The sequence below is a fragment of the Seriola dumerili genome, unplaced genomic scaffold (genome assembly GCF_002260705.1).
Source record: "Seriola dumerili isolate Sdu_G_001 unplaced genomic scaffold, Sdu_1.0 BDQW01000169.1, whole genome shotgun sequence".
Lineage (NCBI taxonomy): Eukaryota > Metazoa > Chordata > Actinopteri > Carangiformes > Carangidae > Seriola > Seriola dumerili.
In genome coordinates, this window is record NW_019174424.1 from 2,623,535 (window position 1) to 2,641,218 (window position 17,684).

General features: G+C 43.2%; 1 protein-coding gene across 1 annotated transcript; it reads right to left on the bottom strand.

Annotated features, from left to right (window-relative positions):
- Nucleotides 1-908: 908 nt before the first annotated feature.
- gpr139 (G protein-coupled receptor 139) lies at nucleotides 909-13,349 on the bottom strand. The gene is made up of 2 exons (XM_022752674.1): nucleotides 13,202-13,349; nucleotides 909-1,903 (listed from the first exon to the last, which is right to left on the bottom strand). Exons 1-2 carry the CDS (start codon nucleotides 13,347-13,349, stop codon nucleotides 909-911), a joined length of 1,143 nt encoding a protein of 380 aa, XP_022608395.1.
- Nucleotides 13,350-17,684: the final 4,335 nt, after the last annotated feature.

Below are 17,684 nucleotides of genomic sequence, written 5' to 3' on the forward strand. Positions count from 1 at the left end.
GTGAGGCTACAATAACAGTCAAGTCTACCATTAATAAATATTTGACAAACAAGCAGAGCACCTACTCATCCTACAACAACCTGTGAGCTTGGATGTGGCATAACTTGGTCTTCCATAGCGAGTGCCGACTCGTAGGTGACCTGCACTGCCAGGGTGAACTAGGGCTGTTCATTTTATAAAAGCCCCATGTAACATGCCTTTGAGAGTCCTCTGCATATTAAAGTGGAAATGACGGCGCTGTTTTACATTGCGTGAGAGACAGTCAGAGCTATGGGCAGTGGACATGTTGTCAGTGGCTCTGCCTGAGTGAATCCCCCCTTGAGGTGAGATGTTTAGTGCCCAGACTCTGACTGGATCTCTGCTTTGAGGAAATGACTGCCAACGGAGCGAAGATGCAGCTGTTCAAAGCTCTTCAGCGTTGGCGGCAGTGTACAACAGAGAGCGTCCATAAAGAAACCAAGGCGTTTGATGCTTCACCGAGGATTCATCTAATGGTCAGTTTATTCTCTAGCGCTGTTACAAACGGTGGTTCATAAAAGTCGTGATAGATGGCGGTGATATCCTTTTCATCGGTCGCTCACCCAAGCTGCAGTCAGTCACTTACAGTAGCTTTATTTTTTTGCATGGAGGAAACAATCAACATCTATTTGATGCTGGTCGCTGCTTTGTGAATACTTTATTGAACATGAGAGGCCTGCACGCATCTGCTGTTTGCTTTTCCACTTTACTAGCCTATCACTTTGTTATCGCTCAGAGCTAGCTAAACTGTCACCTCTGTGCTCTCCGGGCGTGTTGACATTTCAAAACCTCAAAGAGTCCCATGCGGGCAAAGCTAGTTGCCACGGAGACAAAGCCCAAATATGATCCCCCAGGACTGAGGGTGGGGGCAGCTGCTGGTGGCTGAGGACTCAAGAGGAAATACAGATGGGCTTCCCATTTTTGTCATACTGGTAAACCAACATCTTGATGCAGTGGGAGTTGGCTGGTGAGATCCAGGGGCTGCTTGTGATGGAGAAATTGTGGCTGGCGTAGAACGGCGGTGGCTGCTTCCGGCAGTGGACCAGCGCTCGCAGCACGTTGGCCGCCATGCCCCGGAAACGCTTGCTGATGAAACAGTAGAGGAAAAAGTTGACGCCAGTGTTGAGCAACGCCAGCATGTTAGCCAGATCAGTGAGCATGTGGAGCAGTCGGCCGGCGCCTTGTGAGGCTGGAGGAGGGGAGTAGAAGTGGTAGAGTATCATGAGGGTGCGAGGTGCCCACAAAACTGCGAAAATGGAGGTGATGGCCAGGAGAATGGCGGTGGTCTTGCCGGTGGAGTAGCCGCGGAGACGGAAACAGCTGCGGCGCCTGCGTAGTTTGCGCACGATAACAGCATTAAGGGAGAAGAAGACGGTGCATGGGAGGAGGTAGACAGTGGCACAGTGGGCCCACACCAGGACATGCTGGGCCACGGTTCTCCTGTTGCTCTCCCCTCCTCCTGCTCCTCCTCCTCCTCCACTGCCCATTCCTGGCAGGCTGTGCCACAGCTCAGGCCACCAATAATAAGGAGCTGCAGAGAGTAAGCACCCAATATACACGGCAAATATCACCCTTCGTGTGCGCGCTGGGTAGGAGACTGTGTGGTAGCGCAGCGGATGGCAAACAGCGATGTAGCGGTCAATGGTGAGAGGCACGGTGATCCAGATGGAAGTGTGAATGGAGGAGAACTCCAGGACCTGGACTGCACTGTTTAATGATGGAGGCAGCGGCGTAGCCAAAATAAAATCCTCCAATATAAAGTCGACAAAAACAATCAGGAGTAGGACTAGGATGTCGGCGGCTGCCAGAGCCAGGAGATAGTTGTAGGAGGACTTCTGACGACGCAGCACCAGCTGGGACAGGATGACCACTGTCAGGATATTAGCTGGGAGGAGGAGGAGGGATGGTGAAGAAGAAAGCGTGGAGATGATTCAAAGTTGATAGACAGAGGAAATTGTAAAATGATGGAAAAGGAAAAAGTATGATGAGATTGGAAAAGGAAAGGGCACAGGTTAGGGCAGGGAGGGAAACAGAGAAATTGAGTGTTAGTGGGCAGGTAATTGAAAAGGTGCAACATTCATCCAGCCAGCAACAAACAGGACAGAAACAGAGATACAGTTGAGAGCGATAGCAATGCAGTGGACAAGACATATACTATAGGTGTTAACACAAGCACAATGCAATAAACAAACAGAAAAAAGGGGGGAAAAGCACAATCAGCAGCGCCACCATGGTACTAACCAGGTATAAGGGCACACTGGGTGAGCTCTTTGGGCTTAAACTGAAGGTGTGGTAGCACTGTATGCAATTTTGTTCCAATCTCTTATCATCCCTGGACAGTATTTGCCATGTTCACCCAGCTCTGCTACCGAGTAATCCACCCCCTATTTAACACTCTATTCCCTTTTCCCCCTCATCTACACCTGCTGTGTAATTCAAGCAGCACCTGCCTCTGCCTTTGGCCAACTTGTTATCTCTAATAAAGAGTAAAGCCACAACAAAAACAGGGGGGCAACGTGCAGAATCACAGCCTTGGCAATCTGCTGAGTTCACTACTGCCAGCCACCATTCTGCCAGCAATTTAGTTCCTAAAACAAAGCACAAGGACATCCCAACTCCCCACCTGCATCACTTTTAAAATTTTTACTCCATATCCCCAACATGCACTGTTGTTTTTCTTCCACACTGACAAAATAAATGTTACCCTGGCCACCTTAGGTTTATTTATTCCATCTCACTTTCTTGCACAGAACAGGTAAATAGCCCAGGAGGGGAAGAAGTATTCTATTTTTTTTTTAACACAAAGGCCTGGATGTGACTTATTCCACTGCTGCTTTTACCAAAGCATGACCTGTGCATGTCTGCATTATTCAGGAGGAGCATAGCTTTCTTCCTCTCACATGGGACTGCAGTTTGACAATTGAGTTGAACAAGCTCATTACAAGTCTTTCTTTCTTTCTTTCTTGTCCTATTCTGTTCCCCATTTCCCCCAGTCACCACATGTGCATATTGTTCTCAGGTTATTCCCATCATCTCAGACAGTTGCGTTTACAGGTTGTGAGCATGTTCAAGCCGAGAGCAAGGTCCAGGCTTTGTTTACACTGTAGTATTAATGGAATGACAAAAGCTTGAGACAAATATTAAAATAAGTTAAATCCAACTGAACCGTCATTATCACAAAATATAATACTATATGTTCCAAATTTTGATGGAGATACTGAATGCACCTTGTCATTTCTGTCCAGTGAGAACATTTACCTCCAAGTAGGGAGGGGGATTTCTACCCATTTGCCTTATAAAACATTGTTTTGGGAAAAAAACAATCTCAACTCATGAACGACTTGCAAGCTCTTTCAGAGTTTTAACTAACATGTCACAGTTTTCATCGTCTGAGGTGGGAACATTGGTGCCGTAATAACAGGCGGTCGTAATCCCTGTCTTGGTTCAAAGATGGCCTCTGGTGCATTATGTGAATGGCCTCCTTGATCTTTACGATCAACGATCTTCCATCCACAACCACTTGTTATCTCATGATCCACATTCTAGGTAGGAATGAGGTTCCATTTGTGGATAAACACACAGTAAGCGCGGGTTTAGATCAACATTATCTCCGCATGAAAAAGAAACAGCTGCCCCATTTATTTGAATAAGGCCACACTGTTGGCACAGAGAGGGTACCAATGCTTTGGGCCAGAAAAGTATTTCTAGTATATCTCAAAATTGTCAGAACAAAAGATAAAATGATTGCTGCCTGGATAACTTTCCTGAATTGGAAAATCATCCCTCATAATATTATAAATGGTTGTGCCCTGTTTTGGTGCTATTCCTCAAACTGAGCTCATGTCACAGTACCTGAAGCAACATGCTCCCATCAGCGCAGCAGCCCCTTTGCAGTTGAAGTTCAGGGAAAACTCAAAAGTGGACCTTAAGTTGTGATGACTTTGTCACACATATCGATCCCAAGGTCAGGACTGATTTTCAGTGCTCGAAATAGTTTTCCTTAATTTCTGCATGTTAACAGCAACAATATGCAGATTCTTTTCTTAGGTGGAAAAGCGTATTTGGACTTCTATTTCTTAAAGGAGACTAGTGTGCTAGTGACTGCTGTGTAAGAACATTAAGAATTTGATTCAATACATGTGCCATATAGTGTAAAATTCAGAGGCATTATTGGAGAAAATCAATACTTTTCCAATTTAGAAGATTCCTATTTCATATAACTAGTTCAATTATCTAAACTAATACATATCAAATACACACAACAATCATCGGCATCTGTCCTTTACTGTTGCTAACCAGCCTTATTTAGTGGAAGTCACTGGTGCAGCATGAAGCCATGTCCAATCTGTTCCCTCAGACGAAGATGCCTCTGACACTGATTTGCTTCACAGCGTCACTGAGACATCAATGCACTTAGCAGCCATCACTGTCCATATAGCGCGAGCGTGTGTGTGTGTGTGTGTGTGTTCTGTGGTCCTGTCTCCCTCTGCAGTAATAGATCTGGGATTGGATTAGGTATGGCAGCTTGGAGTCTGGTACATCACACTTCACAGCCTCAGCCACTATCAGCTGATTACAAATTACAAAGCCGGCTCCAGATAATGACTAAAGATGTCCTTGCCAGACTGGAGGATGTGCAGCAGAAGACACAGACACACAGTAAGACATGTCTGCACATGCACACACTAACACACAGATCATTAGGGATGCACCAATTCATTAACATATGATCTATCAATAACCATAAATGAAATGTCAAAGCAGTTTACAAGACCCGACAAGCCAATATATGTGTACATGTAGGGCTGCTGGATTGCACCCCCCTCCCCATCACAGCCACCCCTGCTTGTACATCACACTAACCTCTGCAAAGACAAGTTGGATTGCTTTCATGTTGAGTCTTGGTTTACTGTGTTATTGATTCTTTAGCTCAGCTGCTTTCATCCACTGTCTGTGTGTTGTTTCTTCTTTTTCAGTTGTCAGTTTGAGCCATGATCATAAAATGATCCAGAATAACCCAGGATTTAAAGAAATGGATCTTCTCAATAACAATTATGAGGTTTATAATAATCCCCAGTGTAAATAATTGCAGAATCATTACTTAAATGATACAGTAGGATTAGTTCAAGCACTGTATTCAATCATAAAAATACTAGAGTTGGGGGGGGATCTCCACCAATTTTACACATCAAAGCCTGTTTAAAGGTTTTGGGGACTACTGCTGCACATGTAAGGACATAAATACGTGGCTCCACAGGGCGCTGTCTGATAAATGTCTTCAAGTGATGTCACTTGAGTTAGCGTTAGTTGGACATGAATACATGTTTGGAAATAAAATAAAAAATCTGGGTGTATCAGACCTCTGTAACCTTGAGATTCTCCTATTCTCTCTATAAAAACAGTCATTAATACATTTTGTCTGCTACTACAAAATAACTGCTAGGCCTACTTTTTTTTTTTACTTATCATTTCTTATTTATTGTTTTGTGTTTTCTCTGAGTTCGATCTGAATTACATGGCAACAAGTGTTAAAAAATGACTGAAAAGATTACCTGATTATCAAAACTATCTCTCACATTAAAATTCCAAACATTTGCTTGTCCCAGCTACTTTTCTCTACCACAAATGATAGTAATTATTATTTAAGCAGATTTTGGGTTCTGGATTGTTGGTACGACTAAACAAGATATTTGAAGATATTATTTTAGAAACTCTAATGGGTATATTTTTCAGAATTAATCCAGAAAATAATAGGCTGACATGTCTGACTATATCCATACATCCCTGTGAAAGGTCATTGTGGAATAAAAAATAAAAAAAAGTCAAAAAGCTTGGTCTGTCCATTGGAATGACTGCCAGACACCACTTTTGTCTTTGGTAATACTGACTCTCAGTACATGTAATTTTCCATCAAGCAGCCTGTCACAGAGGTCAGTGTGTGGTCTGTTCACCTGTAGGCTCACACCAGAGATGGGATCTTATCAGTGGCTGTTTGTATGAGGAAAAGGCTCCTTCTAAGGTCTGAGTTGCTCAAAAATTTCCTAATAGAGACCCATTAAAATTCCTGTACAACAGATGACACCCTTAGTCCATATCCTCGCTTTTTCTATTGTACCTCTGCCCGTCGATTCTCTTACTTTCTCTCTTTCCCTGTCCATATACTGCTACGCTTAGAGGAGTGACATGAAATGAAACAGTGAGGTGCTGACAGTCGGTGGCTGGGTATTATTCTGTTTGGGCTCCCCAGTGAGACGGGCCCTTCTACAGACAAACAAAAGGGATCTGTGGCAAGCTTGACATTTCCATTTAGCTCTAGCCAGCTTGCACTGGGTTGCCCATTCATTTCAATTGACTCCTGCTCTTTACCTCGTCTCTGGGGCTGGGGTGGGGGGGTTGGGCTGGAGGCGAATGGATCTGCTCGGCATTCTGCGGGTATGAGGTGGCACATGCGGGGCTCGTCGCAGCTGGGACGGGGACAGATGAGTTGGACAGATGCACGCACAGAAAAGGGACATGAAGAAGAAAGAGACACAGACACACACACACACACACACACACACACACACACAGTCATCCATGCATGCATACAGAGACATTTGCATCTCACACCTGGACATTCAGGCGGAGACACAATTCCCCATCTTTTCTTTTTCTCTTTGAATAGAAAAATAAGTGTCTCCAGCTGAGAGGGGATTAGAATGACCTGAAGGACACATAATGAGCTGCTGTGTGTTTGTCTGTTTGCTCGCATTTGTGTGTGTGTGTGTGTCTGTGTGTGTTTGCATGGGTGACCCCTTCTGTCTATTTGTGTGGGAGTGCTTTTGTGTCTCCGCTCACCCCGCTGCTTGTCTAATGTAATGAGGGAGAGGGCCATTGACGTTGTTTAGCGGGAAAAGGAGAAGGCACAGCGTGCTCCCTGAGGTGTGTAACGAGGCTGACTCATCCCACCACTAAAGGGACACGTTCAGACAGGCTGTCGACAAACGACACTGCGCAGCTTAACCCCTGAAAACCGGTGGCAAAACATGAGATGCTGCCACTTGTCATTAGGTTTCCTCATGGGCCTCATACAGCACAGACAGAACATTGTAAAGAGGAAATTATAGCCCAAAAATAAAAGGAAAGAGGGATTTGCAATTAAGGATTTTTTTTTTCATGTCATTTGGAGGAAATTGAGGTTTGGCTTTGACGGCTTATCTGGATAAGGAAATAGACGGAGGGGGAAAGGAAAGTGTGGTCTGAGGAAGGTCACAGAGAGTTAAAAAAGAGAGAGAGAGAGAGAGAGCGCAGGTGATTGAGTGTGAATGGAGGAGAAGATTAGACGGAAAGACAGAATGAGACAGAGAGGGAGGTATAGGGGAGAGTGGTGAGGCGGTGGGAGGAAAGGAAGAGGGGGTGAATATCAAAGCTTGCTTCAAAGGTCACAGGCACTTTGTTCCTGATGACAACCATTTCCCTTTTGTCTTCTCTAAGTGTCAGACTGGACATAAAGAACGGCGATTCCTTAATTCCCCTGAACAAAAACCAAGAGCACATCCTCACTACAAAAAAAAAAAAACATACATTAAAGAAGATAAAAATCAATTTTTTTCTGACTTTCTTTGAGCTGTGAGTTCTGTTTTGAATAATAAAAATGATAATGATGTCATGAAGCAAACTCCTTTTGATCCTCATTAATTTGCATTGAAGAGGAGCAGGCTTGTGATGGGATGCAAATATGATCCCATCAATAAAACACCATTTTATTGTGAGCATAAGTTTAATTTGAGATCTGGGAATAAATGGGGAAGGGTAGGAGAAACTCATAAGAAAAAGAAAGACGCAATAAAGAAAATGGAGCAAGAGAAAAAATGAGCACAAGAGAGAAAGAGATATATTGTAACAGATTATTTAGGTTTAATGGGCATATTAAGAGAAAGAGGCCCTGCTGCTGTTAATGATATTGATGCTACTGCAGTGCTCAGCTGTCTTCTCACCTTTACAGCCATTCATTTTAAAGACAGACCACAGCGAGTCAAAGTTTGGTGGAGATGACTGTCCTTACATCAAGGCTAACCCTGCCGCCTGAGATGAAGCATTGACTGCATGACAAAACCTGCTTATTATGTTTTAAGGCTTTGTAAACAGTGCAACAAATTTCAACATGCCCTTGGATCCCCTCCAAATGATTTTTGTGAGGTTTCAGCTATGAAAAAACATCAACGGTGGAATTTAGTTTAAGTGATAAGAGAGAGCAATGGAGGAAATGCAGAGAAAAGACGGGGAGGAGAGTGAATGGAGGGAAGATGAGGAGGAAAATGAAAAACTGAAACGACATTCGGATCACAGCGCTGTAATTATCCTCAGATTGATATATCATTGTTTTCCAAACAACGCCAAACATACAGGGATTTGGGTTTTCAGCTGCAGTGAAAGCATTTTGTTGTCAGCTCCGTCACTGCATCAACAACATCTCTGATTTATTGCCTCAAACAACACCTCCCTCCTCTTTTGCGTCCTCTGTCCTCCCGCGCCCTCTCTGGCTCGTCTCCCCCATGACAAGCTGACATGTTCACCACATCCCTCCCTCCCTTCCTCTCCTTTCCCAACCTGCAGACTGGAGACAAACCAGAGCCCAAAATCTCAACCTCCCTCCCTTCGATTCACTGAATATCCTCTGTCTTTTCTCCACTTTGCCCATGCTTCAACACAAACCTTCATATCTTCTCCTCCTCATCCAGTGTACAACTCCCTAAACTTAAACTCCACTTTTAGAGTGATAGTATCTATTAACAAGCCTCCATCCCACCGCAGATGCCTTGTAGCTGGTGCAGATTGACAGATCAATAGTCCAAACTGAAAATCGATGGGGCCCATCTCTTTATTAAGTAGGGTTGACACCTGGCCTACACTGCGACATGGAACAGAGGGTTGTTAGCGCCGAACATCCCTGACCTTTTCCCCTTGGGTGGGTGGATAAGTGGAAGTGGGAGGAGATGTTTTCCAATTTGCACGTGCTTCTAGTCACATCGCTGACTGTTGAACAGCCACACAAACAGAGATGCTTCAAGGAAGATGAAAGGAACACACCAACATACTGTGTTTGTGCACAGGTGGAGGAGAGATCCTCTGAGAGCCTTGCAGGACTCAAATTAAAACACAGACCCCAACATGTGAGTGTTTGTGCTCACAGAATGTGCACACATCTCCCCTCCTTTCAAACGCTTGTTGTCAAGTGTTAGTTTTCCACATTTATGTCACATGAGGACACCTGAGCCACTTTCATTTGGTTGAAAGCTCAGAAAAAGCTAATGAAAAGAATACTGCCGCACACAATTTGACAAATCTACCAAGTTACGACTAAATAAGTTGTTTGTACCTGCCCCCTAGAGCGATGCAAAAAGATGTTTTCTGATCTGTTGCACTAGTGCGTAGGAAAAATGTAGTGCCAAAGGAAAGTGCTGTTTTTACGGAAAGATAAACCGCTGAAAATATTCTACCTGAAGTGTACATTTAAAAAGGGATATTAGATTTTTTCAGTGGGCGTTTTTAAACCTGTCTATAACACGTTTTTTTCTGGTGGCCCAGTGCACAGCAACACATCACTCTGCCGGTGACCCCAGTCGGCTTTCCTAACTAGAAACGCGCTGATTAGAATCTACTGCAGGTAATGTATATATCTATATATACACACAACTATATAGTTGTGTATATATATACTATATACAACTATATATATATGACTACCTCACACAACCCCATGTCAAATGTGTGCTACATTTGAATGCAGAAGCCCGACTCATTTCACACTACCTTCCTCATTTTGCTAGAAATCTTTGTCCCATGAATATGAACAGTCTGAGCTGTTACTGAAATGGTGCTCTTGTCTTTCTTGTGTCCAAGGTCAAAAACAAGCTTCCTTTTGTGAAAATATGTATATATTGTAATTCTTACTCCCCTACTTTTACTTTAAAGATAGGGGTTTTGGTTAATCTGCAGATTATAATTTGCATGTAAAACACATGATTATGTTATAAAATATTCAATAAAAATATTTAGGGAAATATTCTGAATAATTCTTCCACCACTGTTCAGCTGTGACATTGAGTAGACTGACTACCTCATATCCACATGAATGCTTAAATGCTGGTGTATCTTTGTTTGACGGTACTTGACAGAGCATCACAAAGCAACACAGAACATTTGCCTTTACACCGTAATGAGGTTTTGAAGTAACATTAGAAGACGGTCTGTGTTTCAAAGAATTCTAGATACGCTGTGTGGAGAAATGTGACTCGAACAATAATGTATGAACGCATCTATCTTGGCCGAGATATTCAGAGCAGCTTCCCTGGAACATCCAGCTACCTCACACATGCCCTGTTCAAACTTAACATTAATGCGTCTCGGGTGATCTGATCACAAGTGGACAGCTCTAAGTACGTCAGTTCACACTTGACATTAGAATGCGTCTCCACATGCTCACTTCACCTCCCCGTTCTAAGTACATCATCTACGTACATCAATTCTGTTTGCAAAGACCAAATGCGTTATTGTTTTTAACCAGTGGGAGGCAGCAGTGCAATCAAAACAACAGACTGGGGGTATTCCTTGGCAACCCAAATCGCCCAAGATGTTTGGCGCCCTTGTAATATATCTTTATGGGCTTTTCGAAAATTTCAGACAGTGTTATTCCTGTGTACTCCATCCACCAGAATCCATTTTGCCTGTTGTTGCCTGTTGTCGCATAGTGGTACAAAAATGTGGCCTTATGCAGCCCAGACCGCCTCCGATTATGGTCTGAGTGATCAAATATTAAAATGTGCCCTCAATGTATCTTGGGTGTGTTCACATCTGTACTTAGAGCTGTCCACTTGAAATCGGATCACTCGAAGTTAATGCCAGGTGTGAACAGGGCGGCAGCATCGCTCCTCAGCTGACAGCTGTACTCTTTGCATCTTAGCAGCGAGAGCTTTGAGGCAAACTGTACTGTACATAGAGCAGGCTTCATTTCTGTAAGCCCAGCATGTCAAAGACTGAGGCAGAGGGCCGACTCCTTCACTGTGCTGTTTGCTATGCCAGCACACGTCTGTCCTGTCTCGAGCAGTGTGGTGTAGTGAGCAGAGAGAGGAAAGGCGCGAGTTAGCGATTAATTAAAAATGTGGCAATTCGTCTCGGCTCTGTCGTCTGTAGCCTCCCCACTCAGGGCTCAGAGGTGCTACTTCACTGGCTCTGCTGTTATTAATCTGGCTCTCTCCTAACTCCACTCTTCTTCCTCTTCTTCTGCTGGGTGCCCTTGTCTTCCCTCTACTCCAGTCTCCTCCTTGTTCAACTCCTTACTGTGCACAGCTTTCGGTTCATCATTCCGCGAGGTCACACTGTAATCTTTTCTCACCACTTGACTTGTGTAATCCTTTTTTCCCCATCACCTTCCTTCATCTCGCTTTTCACCCTCAAAGCTGTGATCTTGATGTGACCTGTTCTCTGTCTGCAGCCTAATGGTCAAAGCCTGTCAGAGATGTGCACATGTGAAGCCCTGTTGCTGTTTAAGCATGAAACACTGTCTGGTAATCAAGGTAACAGCCTCTGATCCATCCAGAGCGTTAAATATGTGTGGGTCTGTAGGCCACGCTGCTACTACTCACACATGCCGCGCTCATGAAACATTCATGATTCGCCTTGAGTGGAATGAGCTGTGTCATAATGATTGAATAAGTCGAACTCGCTGCTGCCAAGTATCAGCCCGCTGCGCTCAACTCTGCCATTAATTCAGACAACTATTGTAAGATTGCATTACAGTCTCAGGTTATTGTTACTTACTGATTAAACAAGCAGCCTTTATCCCATTTGTTGAGACGACTCAGCAGCAGAATCAAATAAAACTCAGGTGAAACTTTAAATGACAGCACAGAGAATTGCCCGTGCAAGACTTGACTTCCAGGAGAGATAAATTAGACGAGATTTGATCAGAAGGAGAGACTTTTACTTTTACAAGACTGCAAATCTGTGGTGCAGCTGCAGTCTTGGCATACAAAAAGCTTTTCACTGCAGATTTGTTTTTAACCAGAACAGCTTAGGTTGTCGATAAAATCTCATTCCCAGACTTTGTCAAAGAAAAGGGGTTCAGAGCTGAACTTCACTATTGTTTTTGACTTGTGTAAAAGCATAAATAATACAGTAAATGTTAGATCAAAAGCATTATACTTTAGTTTCATTTCTCGTTAAACTTAAAATATCACTCCTTCAAATCTGGAGTTTAATAGAAAAGCCCTTGAATTATCCTTCCAGCTGTTAGACCACAGAATGAGTCTAGCATTTTGGTGATGGGCTGAAGCAGGCTGGATGTGTATCTGACAGTCCAGAGAGCTTTGAACATCTGAACCCCAATCTCTGATTAGGCATCAGCGCTTTTCCTCTTTCATCTGACCTCCAGGTTTCCTGTCTGTCTCTCCCTCTTTTTTTTTTTTTTTTTTTTTTTTTTTAAATGCACACTCTCACACAGACACATACAGTGTGTACACACACCACTTTGCTTCCCAGTGTGAGACTAGGTCAGCGCCGATAGATCACACAGTGGGACGGTGGAGGTAAATGGGTGTGACAGTGACTGTGAAGGGATTAATCAGTCAATGGTAAAGACACAATAAGGAAGTGTCATTAATTCAGGTCATCAACAGGGGTCATGTAAGACACACTTGCCCCCGAGGTCAAACATGAGTCATTGCTTACATAATATATTACAACTCCAGGTTCACCAAAAGAAGATGCACCTTCTTGTTTTGTGTATTTTTTTGAGAAACAACCATGGGTCAATAATCAGATATACATACTGCACATACTGTTGCTGCGTTTTCTTCTTTATTGAATGGTGCTTGAATATTTCCAACTAAGGAGACAAACGTACGAACACCAAACAGACATACACAGGCACAAACACATGCATACAAAAAACATATGCATGCACAAGTGATTGCCACAAGGTCACAATGACAAATCAACAGTGTGTGTGCAAAGTGTGGCACTCAGGAGCAGCTGTGCAAGAAATGTACTCACTCAGAGCTGCAGACAAGTGCACAACAAATCAAGATGCAAAGCGTAACTCCTGCACCCCACTGATGCAGGCTCTCATTGGAAATATGAGCAAATTAACACTGAATAAGATGTGCATGTGGGTAGACACACACACATAAAATACATCTCTTACCTGGCAGGCCGAGACAGAGCAGGACGCTGTAGTAGATGACAGGCAGTGGTCCGAGAGGGCATCCCTGTGCAACCTCAGAGGGGTGCTGCCCTGGGCTCCAGGTGCTCCCATTTGGGGAAAAAACAGGGAAGATGTGGCTGTGTTCCATGGCCCCCCGTCCTCGTCCTCTTCCTCAGCTGTGCTCAGTGTCAAGAAGCCTGGCCACGCAAGCAAACTGCCTGGTAGCCGGTTTGGGAGATAGGGTGCTCTGTCCTTGGGTGCCAATCAGCATGAGTGTGTACACGCGTGCGTTTGCGCGAGACAGCAAGGTTGAGTGTGTGAGAAGGAGGGAGGAATGGGAATAGATGGAGGAGAGAGTGTGGATGGAGAGGGAGACAACAGACAGGGAGATATGAGAGGTGATATGTGTTAGGATGTGGCGGAAAGGAAGGAGGCGAGAGGAGCAGAGAGGGAGGCGCGGAGAGGTGAGTGTGAAGGTAGAAGTGGAGAGGGGAGGATGCTGCCTGAGTGTGTGAGCGAGGGGGAATGAGAGCGAGTCGAGAGCGCAGCGGGGGAAGGAGGAAAGAGGGAGGGAAAGAAGGAAGGTAGATGGAGCGGAAGGGTACTGTAGAGAGCAGAAAGTGAGGGAGAGAGATGGAGACGGGAGCCGGCAGGAGGGAGGCTGAGGGAAGGTGGAGGGATACCCAGAGAGAGAAACAGGGGTAACATGTTCCCGTTTAACAACACTGAACCAATAAAACCGATGACAAGACGGATGAGAAAATATAAATGGAGCGTTAAGCTGACTGTGAAAAAGGACAGTGTGTTTGCCCTTGCCATGTTGTTTTCATCTGTCGGTGTGTCTCTTTAGTGTCTTTATTCACTCACTTCACTATTGCTTTTGACCATATATCCACAAATGAATGCACAAGCCTGCGAATTCTAGCACAAATTAACAAGAATATTTGCATATCATGAACCTCACATACAGTATGAATACATGTGATTGGAGACGTGTGGTAGGTGTGTGTGGGAGTGGGGGATTAGGACTCAATCTCATTTGCCATGCAGTGTGAACTGTCTGAATCTCAAGATAAAATGTGCTAATGAGCACAAGGCAGACACAGAAAAGCACAATTATTCCTTTTTGAGACACACTCCAGTCTCTGGTTTATCACTTGCTTTGACACTGCAGCAGCAGGGCTGCAGCTGACAATGATTTTCTTTATAGATTCATATGCCAGTTTTTACAATTCATTTAAGATACAAAATGTAACAGCTAATTCGAAGAAAACACACAGATGGTTGCAGACCTTTGTAAGCATAAGAACAATCAATGTCCAAGTCTGTAAAATAATATTTTTGTAATAATTATATTTATTCCCCAGACATTTTCAGCTACAGTACAACGCTTTCACCATCCTAATGAAGGGTAAGAGCAATGTAGCTGAAACTGTTTGGGGAATCAACACACAATACTAGCAAGCAGTTGTGGGACCTATTTATTAATTTAATTTACATTTTATGAGCTTTTATCTATTGTCATACCTAAATACGACAGGGTGTTTTTTAAGATCTTAAAAGATTCTTAAACTCATTCAATCCGTTAAAAGGCCCACATATTCTACAGCTCACACCTTAGACCAGGTACTCTCTAGTTTCTCTTCCAACTGTCTTTAAGGTGGTGGATATGCTTATAACGGCCCATAAAGCGGTTGTTCCACAGCTCTCTGTACTCCTGGTCCCTATGCTACAACACGCTCTTGCATCCTCAGCACTGGTTCTGCAGCTAACTTCTATGGTGCTGTTACTGCATCATTTTTTAATTTCATTATCTCTCAATCCAGATGCAATGTAAAATTCATTAAAAGATCAATGCCTTTCCATCCTCAACCATTTAAAACTTGAAAATAACCTCCCCTAGTTGAATGATCACACTGGAGCTCTCAGAAAATGTGAACAGCAATGGTCTATTTTATGCTTGTGACATAATACAAGCCTTCCTTGCATGTTTGGCTGAGCTCCAAATCCATATATATAGATTTCTTTTCTTTCAAATCTATCTGGTCAGGAGTCATCTTGAAGAACAATCATATTGAATTTATAGTTAATAATATCATAATCATAACAAATTGCATAATGTAGTAAAAATGAATTCTCTACTTAAATGTTTAAAAGAAAAGGTCAAAAGGCACCAATGTCTGGAAACTATATAGGCCAAAATGGCCTTTTGCTTATTTAATTATCCCGTTCAGTATTATTTTAATGGCTCAGCTTTCTCTAAAATTCACCAACAGTATATAAAGTAATTCAATTTAGCTTGTCTATTGGCTACAGCATTAAAATGCTGCTCATACTTACGGTAATAATTCAACTATGATATGTTATTTCTTGATAAAAACCCTCACAGGAACCATTGTTCTGCTTTACTATTGATATTTTAATTACATTTTGCTTGTGTACATTTACTTGACTATACAGGACTTTTACTTGTAGTGGAGTATTTTTACACTGTTGTATTGGTAGTTTTTCTCCTCAATCATCTAACCTACTACAGTGTTTTTCTCCCCCAAAACTTCTTTCTGTATTTTTATGTGTTCTTTCTTAGTATAGGAAATTTTGTTTATCATCATAGATATGATTCAGGAAAAACTTTCAAACCATGAGGGGTATTGTGGTTTTTAGAGCATGTAGTAGATACTGTGAATGGATATTACCCATTATTCTCACTATGAATGATTTATAGACTCCTTTGGGCTTCTGGAGTTGCTGTATGCGTAGAAAGCCGACATAAGAAGAGGTATGGCATGAGTACATTGAAACATCATGTCCATTTAAAGCGCTGTCAGCTGTGTCTCTGCTCTCCCTGTGCCTCTTCAGCACAATCAGGCCCTAAGCCACCACTCCACAGGTCTGAGCAAACAGAACCACACTGTGCTCTGCTTTACTCTGTTTGCTGAGTGAGATACTATATATCATCTCAAAGGTGGAACATGTGGCTACGACAAGGACCTTAGGGCAGACTAGCTTTAAGAATTTTACACAAAGAAAGAGAAAAAAGACGGGGTATTTTGTGGAAGAAAAGAACTCAAGAGTCACTGAGTTTGTGGAAAGCGAAGGATTACAAAAGAAGATCAGGAGCGTCTAAAAACCTGCTTGGAGCTTCAGCTATAGCATCCCAAGCCTCCTCTACCCATCAGATATGAAAAGAGGAATTAATAACAAGACTGTCCAATAATGGCTGACCTGTTTCTGCAGAATGCTTCTTGGATCAGAAGGAGGAAAGTGAAAGAAAAGCGGGAAGGAGTGAGGATAGGCGAGAAAAGGGGCAATCACATGCTCTTGATTCTTTTCTCCTACATGTGAACAAATGAGTTGCGGGGGACGCAGGGAGGGGAGCGCCACGATTAAGTGTTAAATAAAATATGGCCTGCTGACGTGAATTGATCATGGAGAAATGTGGGACAGAGGACGGTGATTCTTCAAGAGTAGCTAGCGTAGCTGTGAAAGACCCCCACAGGGTTAGTGCCTGTCTGCTCTCCAGTACTTAATACATCATCATCATAGGTCCTTGTCACACAAACTCGATTACAGGCAATCTACTGGTGCTTTGATATAAGCATGATTGTGTTGTGTGTAGGTTGATGTTTGCAGCTGGATTCAATATCGGGCAACAGATACTGTACATATGTGAGAGTATTTCTGATGTGCAAGTATAATGTGATGTCACTCCTCAGAACCAAACCAGGGCAGGTTATGGTTGTTATGTATTGTGGTCATACATCCACCTGACCTCATTACTTCCTGCAGTGATATGTTTGTATGAGGTCAGAGGTAGGAAAGGTCTATGCAGGTCATTAGTGTGTGTGTGCGTGCGCGCGTGCATCTAAGAGTGTCTGTGTTTGTGTGTTATTAATCCATTACATCATCATTACACATTGTCTGGGGACCTCACACTGTCAGGTCCTCACTGAACTGAACTATCACATGTGGACATGCACAAACGTGCAAAAGCAAACACGTGTTATTGCTTCAAACACCACAGAAATGTTAACTGATTTGTATGTGTGCCATGTTGACATTAATGGTTTGTTACTAAGCAGAACAAAGCGGATCTAGTTGGCACTGAAGCTGTTTAATCCTGCAGTTAATTGTGTGTGATCCTTGTATATGAGAATATCTGGATGTAACACTAAGAATGGCACTGATTGGGGAACAAGACTAAGGGTCAGGTTATGCTCGATAGACTGATAGACATTGCCAACCTTAACTGCATGCGGCTAGCATGGCTAAAACGTGGAAACAAGTGATGAAACAGAGAGACTTGTCGAGACTCCGGCATACAGGGAGTCCCAGGGATTTCGTCTCCAGCCTGTTAAATCCATCAGAAACTTGTCAAGTATCAGGTGGCATTAATTATGAATGCCTTCTGTGATGGCTGAGCTGTTTGTTTAGTCTGCCTGTAAAATTGGACCCTAGATTTGAAGCAGAATGGGTCAGCGAG